At 37.6% G+C, this 15,775-nt stretch overlaps 3 protein-coding genes across 3 annotated transcripts; 2 read left to right on the plus strand and 1 right to left on the minus strand.

Annotated features, from left to right (window-relative positions):
• Positions 1–765: 765 nt before the first annotated feature.
• LOC21390472 (serine/threonine-protein kinase/endoribonuclease IRE1a) lies at positions 766–6,307 on the plus strand. Its single transcript, XM_024170020.1, has 7 exons — positions 766–1,152; positions 1,284–1,521; positions 1,714–3,197; positions 3,935–4,107; positions 4,742–4,988; positions 5,554–5,857; positions 5,954–6,307. Exons 1-7 carry the CDS (start codon positions 959–961, stop codon positions 6,098–6,100), a joined length of 2,787 nt encoding a protein of 928 aa, XP_024025788.1. The 5' UTR covers positions 766–958; the 3' UTR covers positions 6,101–6,307.
• A 504-nt stretch (positions 6,308–6,811) lies between these two features.
• On the plus strand, positions 6,812–9,467 carry LOC21390473. Its single transcript, XM_024170028.1, is given in 7 exon segments — positions 6,812–7,230; positions 7,723–8,065; positions 8,381–8,465; positions 8,580–8,622; positions 8,624–8,664; positions 8,755–8,997; positions 9,091–9,467. Coding segments are annotated over 7 exon segments (984 nt in total). The 5' UTR covers positions 6,812–7,078; the 3' UTR covers positions 9,168–9,467.
• Positions 9,468–10,436: 969 nt separating this feature from the next.
• On the minus strand, positions 10,437–14,163 carry LOC21390474 (glutamate receptor 3.6; the record flags this gene model as incomplete). The annotated part of the gene is made up of 6 exons (XM_024170029.1): positions 13,899–14,163; positions 12,362–13,719; positions 11,846–12,123; positions 11,710–11,741; positions 10,925–11,331; positions 10,437–10,832 (listed from the first exon to the last, which is right to left on the minus strand). Coding segments are annotated over exons 1-6 (2,736 nt in total), but the record flags the coding sequence as incomplete, so codon positions are not given.
• Between the last annotated feature and the right edge of the window lie 1,612 nt (positions 14,164–15,775).

Below are 15,775 nucleotides of genomic sequence, written 5' to 3' on the forward strand. Positions count from 1 at the left end.
GGGGGAATCCATCCACGTATTGTATGTATTACACATAATTTTGTTTTCAAAGTTAGGTGGTATGATATTTATTTACATAATTTACAAATTTACAATACAATCTTGTTAAAACAACCACCTTTGTATTATAATAAACGAATATATAGTATCGAAGATTTCACAAGAACTAGGATGTCATTCACATTTTATATAGCAGAATTACATTTAAAACAACTGTTGCACTTTGTAGAAACTTTTGATCACTATCGAAGACTTCAAAAGAACTAAACTACCCCGTTCACGTCGGATGATGGAGCAGTTAGTCTCACTATTGTCTTTGAGGTTCATTCTACGCTCGCCACCCTCATTCGCACTTATTCCTTATCTGATCCTCCACCCAATTCCAATTCCAATTCCAATTCCAATTCTACTAAAGTTGAGGATTTTAGGCCTCCCAATGCAACTGCTATAACTAACAATCAGTTGGTCAATTATGAATCTGAGAAGATAAGATGATGAGTATATAAATCAAATCGTTATTTTATAATAAAATAAAAATTAAATGTCTCAATAATTTAAAATTTAACAAAAAAACATATTAATGATTAATTATTCCAAAAAATTATTATTTTTAAAATTTAAGAAACATTTCATTACAATGCGAATAGTTCAGAGAAAAAAAGTATAATTTGTCTTAAAATTAATCATGAATGATGATAAGCAGATGCGTGGACTTCAATAAATAATAAAATAAAATAAAAAGGACAAAAACACGGAAGGCGGAAGGAAAGAAAACGAAAGAGGGGGAAATAGGGAGAGAAGCGTGATGGTCGGGTAAAGATTGGAATCGGAGATGAGAAGAAGAAGGAAAGCTTCTTTCTTGGTCTTCGTCGTCTTCTTCTTCTTCTTCTTCTGATTCCATCGCATTCTCATCAGGTCTCTAATTATTCCACTTTCTCTCCCTATCAAATCAAAAACTATGATCAGGAAACGCCGACGTTTCGCAATATTAGTGTTATTATCATTCTTCTTCTTCTTCTTCTTCTTGAACGACGGCGTAGCAGCAGCCATATCAAACTCAAAGGATTGGTATTTGAAAGGCTATGGCTTCCTAACAGCAACAGTACCAGTCTCAATCTCTCCCGCTCGTCGCTCTCTCATGTCCCTTTCTCCGTCAGTTCCATTTCATTTCCCCCCTTCTCTCTTTCTTTTCTTTTATTATTTATTATTTTTTCTTGAGTAATTATGATGTAATATTGATTAACTAATTTCATTGCTGCTGATCGAAAATTCAATGGAAACAGTCCTCCTCCTCCTCCGCAGAGCAGGACGGCACTGGTAGCGGCGGCTGATGGGACGATCCATTGGGTGGATAATGTAACCATGAGGGTAAAATGGTCTTTCTCTTCTGGACCCCCCATCCACTCCTCTTACCAGTCTCCCGACTTGCTTCTCCAACCCAACAACTTCAACTCCTCCTTCCTCTTCGTTGACTCCGGCGATGACTGGGACTTGTACCTCCACACCCTCCACACCCAAGTGGTATGTATCTGTCTATGTATTCTAATTTGTATGGATTTTGTTTTCATATATGATATTTATTTATAATTTCACCACACTATTATATGGATACTATAGTAGAGTATGTTATTATAGTCTAATAATAGAATTTAGTCGAGTCCATCCACATTTTATATAGTAGAATTACATTGTGAATAACTGTTGCACTTGTAGAAACTCCCGATCACTATCGAAGACCTCGTAAGAACTACTCCGTTCACGTCGGAATATGGAGCAGTTATTCTTGGATCCAAGACCACTACTGTCTTTGAGGTTGATCCTCTGCTCGGCACCCTCATTCGCACTTATTCCTTATCTGATCCTCCACCCAATTCCAATTCCAAATATACTGAAGTTGACGATTTTAGGCCTCCCAATGCAACTGCTACAACTAACAATCAGTTGGTTAATTCCGAATCTACAAACCAAAGCCCTGCAAAGATGCGTCTCCAATTCATGAGGACAGATTATATGCTGCAAGGATTTGCCCCTGATTCAGATGAGGTGTTGTGGAATATGACCATCGCCGAGATTGGAGCTGCTTTGCTTTGTCAAGATGTTGACGATCCACCTACCACCGCCGATATTGCTTTACCATTGTCCTGTCAATCTAAAATGTTCATCTTTCGCCTCCGAAATCATGTCTTGCTGGAATCGATCGCCGCTGAAGGAGGAGGAGAAGAAGAACTACTACCTGCAGTAGTTCATGATCAACAACACACTATGCTCATGATGCCTTCTTCTCAGGGCGAAAAGCATTCAGATGTTCATCAAGATCATAAGAAGATGCTGCTGGGACTTGCATCCAAACCTATGCTTAATCCCCAAGCCAAGAAAGCAAATGTTCATCAATATGACAAGAAAGAGAGCGTGCTTTCTCTGCCCCCCGCGAAAACTAGTAACGATTCAGGTCTCCAAGATACGCAGAACAACAGAATTCATTGGAACAATGTGTTTAGCAATTTTTTTGGTTGGTCATCCGCTCTCGCTTTGTTAATTGGCATTCTCATGGGTGTCGTTGTCCACCGCTATGCACCACTGATTAAAGGTCTGTTACATGAGCAGCCAAGAGATTCTACTGAAGCTTCACCTTCGCCTTCCAACAAAATGAAAAATCAACAGTCGGAGAATAATAATGACATTGTTGAGAATTTGGATGCTCTTGCAAACAGTGAGAGCGATGACAAAACATGGTTAGACCTAAGTAAGCTCTTTGATTGTGGTGCTGATGAGCGGAGGATCGGTAAACTTGTTGTCTCAAATAGAGAAATTGCAAAGGGGAGCAATGGTACTATTGTCCTCGAGGGAATTTATGAAGGTCGGCCAGTTGCTGTGAAACGCCTTGTCCAAGCTCATCATTTGGTGGCTTTCAAAGAAATTGAGAATCTTATAGCTTCTGATCGACATCCAAACATTGTCAGATGGTACGGGGTGGAACATGATCAGGATTTTGTTTATGTTTCGTTAGAACGTTGTACTTGCTCCTTGGATGATTTGGTTCAAATATATTCAGATTATTCTCAATATCCTGTATCCGGCAAGGACAATGCTACAATTGAGTATAGAGCCCACTTAGAGTCGGTGAAGAATGTCATGCCACATGTTAGTTTGTGGAAACTTGATGCCCGTCCATCGCCTCTATTGCTAAAATTGATGAGGTCAGTCGAGCTTTATTGATGTAATATGACATGATGTTAAGAGAATTATTTTTCTTTTGGTGTATCTTTAATTATTCAGTTTACTCGGGATGAGAATGAGCCTAACATCAGTTTAAGTTTCTCTCATAGTTGTACTTTCATCAGCAACTTAGCATAAGTAAATGTAGTCAATCTTTTGTTCCCTTTTCTCTTTCCTTTTTTTTTTTGTTTTGTTGTTGTTGCAAATGATTTAATCAATTCGCTGTGGTCAGTTTGCACTCTAGTTGGTTATATTTCTCATGACATCTAAAATCAGTTTTGCTAATTGTGTGGTTGGAGCAGTAATCAAGATCCTTTTTTAAAAGTCCCATTCTTGAGGATGAATTTTGTCTTTTCTGCTGCAGCAAAACAAATGGCATAGTTCGACAATGATAATATTTGCTCATGCATTACTTGATGATCCTTATACATGACCTTCGAATCTTTCTTTCAGTTTTTCAATGTGCCTTAGCTTATGCTTCAAAAGCTTGTGACAGCCAATCAGTTTGGCATAGGTGAAAGAAGTATCTTTTATATGTCATAGATAATGCTTTAGGTGTGGTTTAAGAAAGTCTCCGCATCCATATTTAATAGAAGGGTAAAATAATTACCCTTGTTCAGTCGTTTGATTTCTTTAGGTTTTATCTAATACATTTCCGTTTGGAATTTATGTGTCATCATTTTAACTTTCTTTTTCTATGTTGTTGTCTGTTCAACAGGGATGTTGTTTTTGGGCTTGTGCATTTGCATGAATTGGGGATTATTCACCGGGACTTAAAGCCTAAAAATGTTTTGATAACTAACGAAAGATCTTTATGTGCAAAGCTTTCCGATATGGGCATAAGCAAACGCCTTCTAGGGGATATGTCTTCCTTGGGTCACCATGCTACTGGCAAGTACCTCTGTTCCTAATTAACTCTGATACACATTCAGTTGTGCATTTTATAAATTGAGTTAGTTCCCACCTTAGTCTAGCTATATCGAATTACCTCAAGTATTTAGGATCTTACTTGTTTTCTGACTCTCAACTTTATTTTTAGTTGCAATTCTATCCTGTATCAGGTTTTTGGTTCCTAATTGTGCTGAAAATCCCATCTATAAATACGCTTATTCAGTGTTGATATAGTGGAGTCTCAGATAATTATGGATTAAACGTATTATTTTCCTTCCATCCAGCTTCTTCCTTTGTCTCCCAACTTCTTTATAGCTGCCTGTTTCCTTCTTTGTCTGTTATCAAACCTAATCTCCAATCAGCAGAGAAAATCCAACATTGGCCATGATAGAATTTGAAACCTGAACGTAGAGTGGGACCATCTTTATGTCCACTGTGAATTGATGCTTGCAAATATTTTTCTTCTAAAATAAGTGGATAAGATATGAAAAGAAGAAGAAAAAAAAAAAAAAAAGCCTGTTTGAAACCCAGGCTAAGAAATCTGCATCAGGTACAATTGAATTTTAGAAACCTAGTTGGCTTGATGTTTGCAAGTACTTGTTTATTTCTGATCATATGCATGACTTAATTGTAGGCTCTGGCAGTTCCGGTTGGCAAGCACCTGAGCAACTTCTTCATGGACGGCAAACACGGGCCGTGGATTTGTTTAGTTTAGGTTGTGTTCTCTTTTTCTGCATAACTGGTGGTAGACATCCTTTCGGGGACCGTCTTGAGCGTGATATAAATATTGTGAAGAACCAGATGGACCTCTTCTTGCTGGAGGATATACCTGAAGCTATTGATCTTATTTCTCATTTGCTAAATCCCGACCCTGAATTGAGGTTAGATTATACTTTCTTTCAACTTGAGTTCTTAGTGTATATTCATTATAATTCATTATGCTAGTGTTTGATTTATGTAGCATTTGAATTAGATTCTTTTATTAGAAGACATCGTCTCTTAAAACTACAAGAGGGGAAGAACATTGTTCTACTTAACAGTTCCACTAGCAAAGTAGTTTTGTAGCCCATTGCACCCCATCTGAATATAATATGTCATTTTTGTATGTCATAACATTTCGATTTGCATCTGAAACCAAAAATCCTTGTGTTGACAACCATCAACCTAGGCAGGAATAGGATTGATATCTTCATGTTTGAGCTACCCTGGTGATTTTTTTATGTTAGATGCAAATATTATAAGCCCAATTAGTACAAGAATGAATCTTACTGTGAATTGGCCCCTCGGACTGTAGAGATATGAAAGAGTGAAATAATGTTGTGGCAATGGTTCATGTCGATCAGCATTGATAAAATAGATCCTTTTTAACCTTAACAGCAAATTGGTTTTTCGTATCTGTTTTAAACAATACATTGATAATGGAGAAAACCATGTTATCCTTGTCAGGCCAAAGGCATTGGAGGTGTTGCACCATCCTCTGTTCTGGAATTCAGAGACGAGGCTTTCATTTCTTCGCGACACTAGTGACAGAGTTGAACTAGAAGACAGAAAGAGTGGCTCCGCTTTTTTTAATGCGATTGAAAGTACTGCACCCATAGCTTTGGGTGCAAAATGGAATGAAAAGCTGGAACCAGTATTTATTGCCAATATTGGCCGTTACAGGCACTACAAGTATGATAGTGTCCGAGACTTGTTGCGAGTCATTCGAAACAAGTTGAACCATTACAGAGAACTTCCAAATGAAATTCAGGTCAATCATTTTCTTTTCTCACGTTAGACATGCATATTTAACTGTAATTCCATAGTATTCAGTATTTCACTGGTCTCAGTTCCTTCTACATTGCAGGAACTAGTAGGGCCAATTCCCGAAGGATTCGATGGCTATTTCACGAGTCGATTCCCAAAACTCTTAATTGAAGTATACAAAGTTATGAGTCGGAACTGTAAAGAAGAGGAATGCTTTCAGAAATATTTCAAAAGCAATGGGGAGTGACTAGTAGCTATGTTGGCCCATGTCTTGTTGCTTGGGATGATGTTGTTGGATGTTATTAATGCTATTGATATTCAACTAATTTATTAGCAGCAGGTTGTCTGTAAATGTAGATTTAGTTGTAATCATATTAATATTAACAATTACAAACTAAGTGCAAGCAATAAGTTTAAGGAAGATGGACCATCGATCATATTCATATTCAACTAAGTGTTTTCTTCTTTTCTTTTCTTTTCTGTCTCCTCAAAAAAGGAGCTCACCAAGAACAAACCGTTAAGCTTAAAAGAATGAGAAACAAAATAGAAAACCTGTGTTTTTAAGTATCAACTTATTGAATATATTTCTAAGAGAAGTGTCAGAATCTTATGTGGTCCGCGTGAATATTATTAGATTATATTAATTTGAATATTAAATTAAAGATAATAGCTTAATAAATAATAAAGTAAAATTTTATCGATCAGTTTTGGGAAGTTAAGTTTCCTAAATTACTAAATTAGTAGCATTTTGATGGAAAGTGCAATTTTTATTTTTAAGGAAGTTGGTTCTTTTTCCACCCCATAAATTGTGTTTTATTTCACCAAATATATGCTGGCGAACACCACGGCGTTTTATTTATATATTTATTTTTTGCGCTAAATATATTCTTTCTTTTTTTTTTTCCTATTATTAGTTAGCATTGAACAAAGCCCAAAAAGGTTGAATATTGAGCTCAAAAGTTGATGGGGGAAAGAGGCTAGAAAATATTTTAGCATTCATTGGTTCGTTCATATTAACACCAAAGGACGGTCCTTTGCCCCACTTCCCTCTATCTATTGAATATTTGATCTTCTTCTCTCTATTCTCTCGCTCTGGGGAAAAAAAAAAAAAACCGAAAGCCCATCTTCTCTTAACCTTCTCAATCAACAACTTTACAAATCAAAAGGGCAAAGTTTGCATCTTTGATTGGTTTCTGTTAGTGGGTTTGCTTCAGAGAGCGCAACAATGGCGGGAATAGCTATTGTCTTGGATCTGTTGAGGAAAAACCCATCTTTTTACACTTCTCATGCCGTTCATTCTTGTGGGTTTTTCTCCGCCCCTGCTGCTGCGGCTTCCCTCGCTGCCGGAATCCCTTTTGCCTACAAAGCTCTATTTGGGTACTCTCTCTCTCTCCACACACACACACGCGTATATTCATATCAATTTGTGTGTTTGTTGTGGTAGGTTTTGATAATATGGACTAATTAAGATTGATAATGGAAATCGATTCTGTGTTAGTTTGATTCTGTTTTGGTCTCGGCAAATTGTGAATGAGCAAGTACGAGGTGATTGGTGGTCAAAACTGGGAAAGCACCTTTTCCTTTGGCATCCATTTCCCATCAACTAGGAACCACCCTATTTTTGGGATTTTAATTTTCTACTTCAAAGTTGTAAAATTGATGGAAGCTATTGGCTTGGTCTTGGTTAAAAGTAACGGCATTTGACTTTCTTCCAGAGAGCATAAGCTGGGCAGTAATTAGATAGTGTTGCTCTTTTTTTTTTTTTTTTGGCTATATAAAAGTGGTTCCCTTTAATTCTATTTCTTTTTTATTATTTGTTTTGGAAGGTGTTTTTTTTTTTTCGGCTGAACTTAGACATTGTTGCAACAGTAATTTCAGGATACCGGTTGCTCATTGCGATGCTGGAACAACATGGTCCGAAGAATATGTTTCTAGTTTGCGAAGTGCGTCTGAGAGAATCTTTCAGAATGATGCAATTAAATACAGTGCTAAGGAGTACAAGATTGAGTTAAAGCCTCTATTTTCGGCTTTTGAGCTTAGGACGTTCGCTATGACAACTCTGAGATCATTTTTGCTGTTCTATTTACCTCTTCTAGAGCCCCGTTCGAATTTGGAAGAGGATGATGATGACTTTCTGCAGGACACCAATGAAGAACAGCATGTAGATTATGTTGCTCCATTCAAAAAATCTGTCAAACAAATCTGTCGTGAGGTGGATTGTTTTTACTTTCCTTATTATTGATTGTATCGAGATAAGGTTTTCCTGGTGCCCATCAATCATGCCCTTCAGTTCTAGATTGTCTTTAGATTTAGGCATTTAGCACTTGTGATGAATAGTTCTTTTGAGTTTTTGCATCTCTAGAGGTATCCTATATTCATATTATATTTCACAATATACTTTGTTTTGCCTGAGAAACCATGAAAAAGTGGATTTTTTTTTCATCACAGTTTTCTACAAAGGTTCATAACTCAACCAGGATCTTATGCAGATTTAGTTAACCCACTTATATTTTGCACTTTGTCATAGACTACTGTTGTGACCAGTAGAAGAATTTTGGAAAGAATGGCTGTCCACTATATTTCCCAGCGTATGGCATGGAAACTTTTAAAAGGTACTTGATTTCCCTACTTTGTTTTTCATTTTGTTTCCATTAATCTTTATACGAAGAACGAATGAGCGAATGGTTTGTTGCAAGAGTGATTATGGATGTGATTAAATTCTGCAGATGTTCCAAAATCAGCTACACGCAAGGCTACAAGAGGAATGCCATCATGTATTCTTCTTCAGAGTTAGCAGAACAACTTTCAGAGGTTACATTTTAATAAAACAGAATGCCTTCATTTTTGTTTTTTTGCTTAAGCTCTTAATCTTACAATGTTCCTATATTTTTGCTTAAGCAGGACACTTTCTAGGAGTTGCAGCATCATGGATCGTTCAAGTTTCCATTGAGATTTACCGATTCTTTCGTCGCATGTTACATTCTAAAGAAGAGGATGATGAGGTTGAAACAACTGAACAAGTCAAAAATCTGGGGAAGAAGATTTCAGCTACTACTGTCAGGTGCAGTGCATCACTAATTTTTGCATCTATCGGAGCAGGGATTGGTGCCACCCTATTTCGCCCTTCAGTTGGCCAATGGATTGGTAAGATTTTCTTTCTAAATGATGCTATCTTTATGGACCCTTTGGTTTACGAGTCTAAGCCAACCTTAATCTAAAATACACATCTTTATGCAGGTTCTGCCGTTGGTGATTTGGCAGGGCCTATTATTGTATCATCTTGCGTTCAGAGAGTCTTTCATCTCGAAATTTAGGTGCTAGAGTTGATTTTCCTGATATATTTTTGGCTTACTTCAAATTTGACTATTGTACTTCCCAAATTTTGAATCATTTTTATGATTGAATTTCCCAAAAAAGGAATCATAAGGGGATGAATCATTTCTAGCTGTAATTGACTTTAGCAGGTGTTGAAGAAGCCATTTTGATATTCATCAGAGTTTTCTCTTTATAGAGACGGTTGCAATTTATCATAGATAATTTTTTTTTCTTTTTTTTTTTCTCGTGTAACAATTTACGTGACTGATGGTAAATGAATAAATAGAAGCGACCTTGGTATAAACTACAACATATATTGAAGCCAACTTTACTACTGGTGTGATTTTCAAGGGGGGAAGAAAAGCCTCTTCTACTTGTGGTGGTCGGGAAACGAGTGACTTGTAAATCATAATGCACAGTTGGGATTTGTCTTGTTTGGTTAAAATGTATTTGCAAAAATAGTTGCGAAAGCTATAATTATCCAATTAGTGTCAACCCTTTGGAAAAGAGAAGAAGAGAGGAATAGAGAAAATCAAAAGAGGAGAAATTTGGGAATTTAGAGACAAAAAGAACAGTAGAATCAATTTCGAATAATCAATGTCACTAATGAATGTCCAAATGGAAAATATAACCACTATTTCTACTCATAGAGAAATGATAAACTAAACCTGATAATGAGATAAACTTAGTGAAATTTACGTGTCTTTTCACAATTCAAACTTTTTTGTTTATAGCAAAAAATATTGAATTGGAATTTTTGAAAGAGAAGACATTGTAGCAAAAAATATCTAGTTACAAAATGGACCAAAATGTTACAAGCATTCATAGCGTAATTTCCATTACTTTTCATAATGCACAAAAAGAGTAACAATATTACGTAGAACAAAGAAAAGGAAAGATCTGGCTGAGATACATATGAATGAGTTTTTAATGGTTATGTTATCGATGGGTACCATCAAATATAGAAACTTAAAGAAGAAGAGCCGCAACAGAAAGCTAGTATTTCACTTTTCTGTCTTTTTTCGTTTTTCTTACATGATTTTTAGACTCGAATAAAAGGATTAGAGCGACTGTAATTTAATTACTAGTTTATCCCTTTAAATAGTTATTACATAGATGAGGCTGGCAAAGGGAAAGGAAGTTATCATCAGCAAGCAAGGCTAGGCCGAGTAAAAGAGTACAATTAAGTAGAACTCTTAAACTCTAACATCTAAGTAGTTGACATTATTATTATTATTATTATTATTATTATTATTATTATTATTATTATTATTATTATTATCTTGATGAGCTATTCTATTAGAGGCTCTCTCAGTTCGCCTTCTCTTGGACTGGCTTGAAGACACTTCTTCCTTTTCGTTGAGGAAAACGAGAAAGGAACGGAGGCCTGCGGATTTAGCATTTCTAACGCAGTGCTTGGAGAACTGACGCAGCATTTTGATGAGATACAAAAGCAGTGCAATAAAGCAAGCCAGCCCACTGAGTAGGAAGAGTCCCCAAAAGCTTTTGATCTGAAGTCGGTCTACGTCTTGCTTTGCGCCTTCCGAGCTGCAGGCACCTCTCATTAGCCATTTGTCATGAATCCTCTGCAGAATCCCATTCTCTGACAGTTTCAAGATGGCCGTCGACATGTCGATTGCCAATGGCGAGTCCCTTGGAAAGGCCTAGTAATGAGGATCAAAATATGGATATAATAGAAAATTCAGAATGCTTAAAAATGATTACTAGACATGATGAAGGCTTATTATGTACTTACAAAGCCCCAGCCCATCTTGGTGAATTCCTGGCCAACAATACTAAATTCACACCGCGTAGAGAGGAAGAGCTCCATGTAAGCTCGCTCGTCCACAACCGCAGCAACACCACCACCGCTGGGACCATCCTTCAAGGCTTTCTCATATTCTTCCTGCGAGTTGAGAGGAACAAGCCTCGATCTGTGTATGTTGAGCTCGTCGGTTAAGTAATTTTCGGCAAACGAACCCTTTAGGAAACCTACAGGTTCACTGCTCGTCACTAAGCTCTCGATGCCTTTAACCGGAGAAGAAAGTTGTTCCACTGTGAGGATTGAGGTCAGGCTTGCAATGTAACTGGAGTTCAGCACAAGAACAACAAATAGCCATATGATCAGCACGAAGCGCGCTAGAGTGCTGCCGGTTTTTTCTCCTGCAGACATTAATAGTCATTAACCAATCCCGTCAAAATATAAAATCAAGTAACAATGATTATGCTTCTGTAGTTACTGGTGCTTTAATACTGTGTTCTAATTATGAGAAGAAGTCATTTGACCTCATCTAAGTAGATAACCTTCCATTTAGGATTAGGAATAATAAGCGTAATTAAACATGTTTTTCCCATACCTCTTGGTATTTGGGACCCTAAGCATAGTGATAGAGACTCCATTTAACTTAAACTTGATTTAGGCCAAAAGCAGACCTATATATTAAGCCATGCTTATTGAAAATTTGTCAAATTTTTTGAATAAATGAATTGAGTCACGTTAATACTATATAGCTAGAGAGAGTCAGCATGATTCTAACTTACTGTGGGAAAAGAACAAAGTTGAAAAGCTAAACCTGCAAATCCAAGAAAAAAAAAACATAATCAATTGGGATTGTAAAGATATAACCTCATCTTTAATGACATGAAATTAGTAATATGTTTCGAATTAAGGACTCACCACATGATAGTGACGACTTGTTTTCTAGGAGGGCCCCGAAAATCTTCGTTAGTCCTGCGCTCCAAGATCCAAACGACTGCTCCCACAATGAGGAAGAAGACACCAGTCACACACCACATCATGGGAGTGAAAGGTCTAAAAAAAGCCCAAGCACTTGAGTTGAGCTTTCTAACTGAGGCAACCACCACTAGCCCTGACTCTATGTATGGCTGCGTGAAATCCACTATCTTCGTACGGCTGGTCGTGATTGTGACATCGCCTACCACCGCATCGAATTCCTGCACGAAATTTTCAGGAAAATGATACGCGTCATGAAAAAAACAACTAAAATATAACACCTGTTAAGGTTTAAAAAAAGTTGGGAAGAAATACTATAGCTTTGCAGAATCTACAAAATTTTTAGGCGTATGTGTTCATGATATTCATGATAAAGTTTTTCATCACGTGTAACATTGCTGTATGTATAAAGCGTATTAGTTGTGTTCATGTTAACATGTTATAATTGACAGTACTTACACCCTTTGTGATCAAGCGCAGAAGCTCTGTGGTGGATGGATTGGTTCGGCCGTCCCCGTATGAGATAAACTTATATGGGACACCATATTGCAACTGCTCCAGTGCAGCAGTAAACACATCTATGCAATAGCCAGTGAACACATCAGAGCCCTCCGAACGCGACACGAATTCGCGATAACTAATTCTGTTTGGGACTCCGATTCTCAACCGCTTTCCATTGTTGGGGAAAACCCAACCACGAGGTCTCTGCGTTGTTTGTCCCGGCCATATGACACTGTACAGTCGTTGGCTTGACTTATAGCCATTGGGACGCCCTCTTCGGTGTTCCTCGGGACTCAGAATTGACAAGCTTAAGGAATTAGACCAGTAACCAATCCTCCGAATGCCTGTGCCAATCACGTTTATAACTTCATAGGCAGGATCAATGAGGTCCATAGCTGAGTTGAATGCGATTGGACCGGTCACGCCAGTTGTGTTGACATTCCTAATACTTTGAAGCAAGAGCTTGCCTCCGTCGGAGATGCTCATTGCATCAAGATTCATGTTCCCTCCGTGCAACTCGGCTAAGCTCAAGTCATTGGAGAAAGAGAAATTTCCTTTTTGATCGAAGAACGATTCGATGGCCCTGGCAAGAAGCCAAACCGAGTCATATGCATACAAACCGTACGTGTTTAGCCCAAAAGAGTCATTGCCCATTTTCCCATTACTTGTCAAGTTGTTGTTCCATTTGGAAAGAAATCTAGCTTTGAGGTCAGAATTCGGTGTGTGCATGCGCAAGGTAAGAACCCCTTGAAAATCATCTGCCTTCTGTGAAAGGATTGAAGAGTCTGTGTCCAAAATAGTAGACAGCCAATCAGTGGCAATCCACACATATCCTGTTTCCATCATCTGCAGATTCTTTGCCGCATCAAGTACTTCGAGACCCCAACTCGTATAGATATGCAGGATAAGAATCCGAGACTCCAAATAAGTGACCTTAATCAGTACATTGGTTATGTCTTCCTTGCTAGCTTTTGGGCTTAGAGGCGCTTTGTAGGAGATTTTACAGCGCTTCTCAGCCAGCTTATCTCCCAATGCAGCAATCCCATTTCTCCCAAAATCATCATCCACATAGATCGCGACGACATCTCTCCACTCGTAGTAGCCAACGAGTTCAGCTACCGCAGACATTTGAAAGGCATCACTCTGTGTTGTCCGCACAAAGTAAGGGAACTGAAGCGGCGCAAGAGTGGAGTCTGTGGCTGCAAATGACAGCAGAGGCACTTGCAGCTCATTTGCTATGTGGGAGATCACATGAGCCGTTACTGAAAACTGCGGCCCAATTATGGCCACGGTGTCGTTCTCCATAAATCGCAAAGCTGTAGAAAGAGCCACAAAGAAACAGAAAGACAATTAAATCAAGTTTGCAAAAAACTTGGTCAAAGAAATGCTACCTTTTTGGCTTGGCCTAATGGTAATTTCACACTCATTCAAATTCAAGGAAAATGCACTCGTTTTTTAGTATTGTCAACGTAAGCGCTGAGTGTTGTATCTCTACCTTCGACAATGCCAAGAAAATCGCTGGTTTTGGTGTCCTGCATTGCAACTTTGAGCACAGTTCCCTTGAGAATCGTCGAGTTGGAATTCACATCTTCTACTGCAGCAGTTATTGCAAGTTTTGCGATTTTTCCAATCATGGAATCAAAACAAATAAGGGCTCCAACTCTCACAACTTCAGGTCTTGTTGATACATTGTGACTAATCGCATCAGATAAAATCCCATTGCAGAAAACAATCAAGAGCAAAAGCCAAACTATGTTCATATTGGTGTTTATCACCCTGACTCTGCAAAAGGATCAAAAACAGACAGCCTAGTCAAAAAAATGTATTGAAAAAAATAATAATAAATAAATAAATAAAAGAAAAGGTTGAATAAGCCAATACATGCAAAAAGTGCAAGTATCCAAATATCTAACGAAATAAAGTATGTATGTAGTAAGGTGATGTAACAAAAATGAAAGACACATACGCAGCTTGCTTTGTGAAGAAAATGAAAGACACATACACAGCTTGCTTTGTGAAGCCAAGATATCTTCTCCTCAGCTGAAGGAGATTAACATATTTTTAATGAGTTGGAATAGGTCGTTTGAATCTAAATACTGTGATTATGGAAAAAGCATAAAAGAAACGTACCAGGAGAATAGTAGTTATTGACCACCTCAAGCCCAAAACTAGAAAAGAAACAAGACCGAATAAGTAGAAAAGGAAGAAGTAACTATATATAAGCACAAAACTCAAGTTATAAGGATTATCTAGAAAACCAACAGGTGTGAACCGGTTTACTGTATGTTGGAAATTTACAATAATAGGACAGAGTTTAGTTTGGTGGTGCTTAACACACCTGTCAATTTTTAGTTTGATATTTTCAAGATCCATTTACCTTTTATATCAGGAAAAATAGCACCCCATAGATCTCTAGATTCAGTCAGAGTAAAAGTGCATTTCATGGACCCCCTTAGAAGAAAAGGGTTTCCTTGTATAGCCAGAAAATTGTAAGTAATAGACGAGAAATTCTAGTTGCTTTGAACTTTGTGACTGTGGCCTCCATTTGGCTTTGACAAGCAATCAAAGAAAAGCATATTTAGTACCAACCTCTATCTATAATTTAGGAAAACTTCAGCAACATATGCAATATTATATGTCTTGTAAAATACTAACAAGAGTGCGTTTTAGGATCAGAATAGCAAGGTCAACAAGTTATAAATATGCCATTTTCATTGCAGAAAATTACCACTTATCATCAACTTAAGTGGTAATTTCCTAGAAAAAGATGGGGTGGGGTTAATGATGACAGTTGAACATAGTCTTAGCAATAGAGTTGTGCCTTGGATAAACAAACCACTATGTCAAAGTTGACTCAATCTAATGGCCACCCAGTGTTGCTGAATTCATACAAAACAATATCTATCTCCAAGGTCATCTTCTACTCGATGTCCATTACTCGTGATCATTTAATTTAATGCCCAAAAGTGGAGTGAAAACTAGAGTGTGAATGTTGTTGGACTTAATGATGAAAAAAAAGTGAGCATTATGATCAGCTTTGGCAAGAATCCTCCCTCCAACGTGTTTTGGCATAGGAGGCCATGCAATGTCCCTCAGAAGAAGAAGAAGAAGAAGAAGAGGTTAGCCATCAGACTTGAATACTCGAAGGGATTAAATTAAGGATTTTGAGCTTTTAGGTCAAAAAGAGGAAGCGCTTTTGCGTTTGGCGTTGGGAAACATGTGTGTGCGTGAGGCTTAGGCCGAGCTCATTCCTTTTAGGTTGTAACCAGCTTGCTTGACCCTTATTGGCCATTCACCAAAAGTTTCAGTTTTAATACCAATATTTTTAGCAACAAATCCAAAATATATATATATATATATATATATATATAT

This window comes from Morus notabilis, unplaced genomic scaffold (assembly GCF_000414095.1).
Source record: "Morus notabilis unplaced genomic scaffold, ASM41409v2 Scaffold341, whole genome shotgun sequence".
NCBI classification, from domain to species: Eukaryota; Viridiplantae; Streptophyta; class Magnoliopsida; order Rosales; family Moraceae; genus Morus; species Morus notabilis.

What these genes read in the sequence shown, in the direction of transcription:
- LOC21390472 (XM_024170020.1), top strand. Translation starts at nt 959, where the DNA reads ATGATCAGGAAACGCCGACGTTTCGCAATATTAGTGTTATTATCATTC. An exon ending in TCTCTCATGTCCCTTTCTCC is followed by an intron (nt 1,153 to 1,283) that starts GTCAGTTCCATT and finishes CAATGGAAACAG; the next exon opens with TCCTCCTCCTCCTCCGCAGA. An exon ending in CTATTGCTAAAATTGATGAG is followed by an intron (nt 3,198 to 3,934) that starts GTCAGTCGAGCT and finishes TCTGTTCAACAG; the next exon opens with GGATGTTGTTTTTGGGCTTG.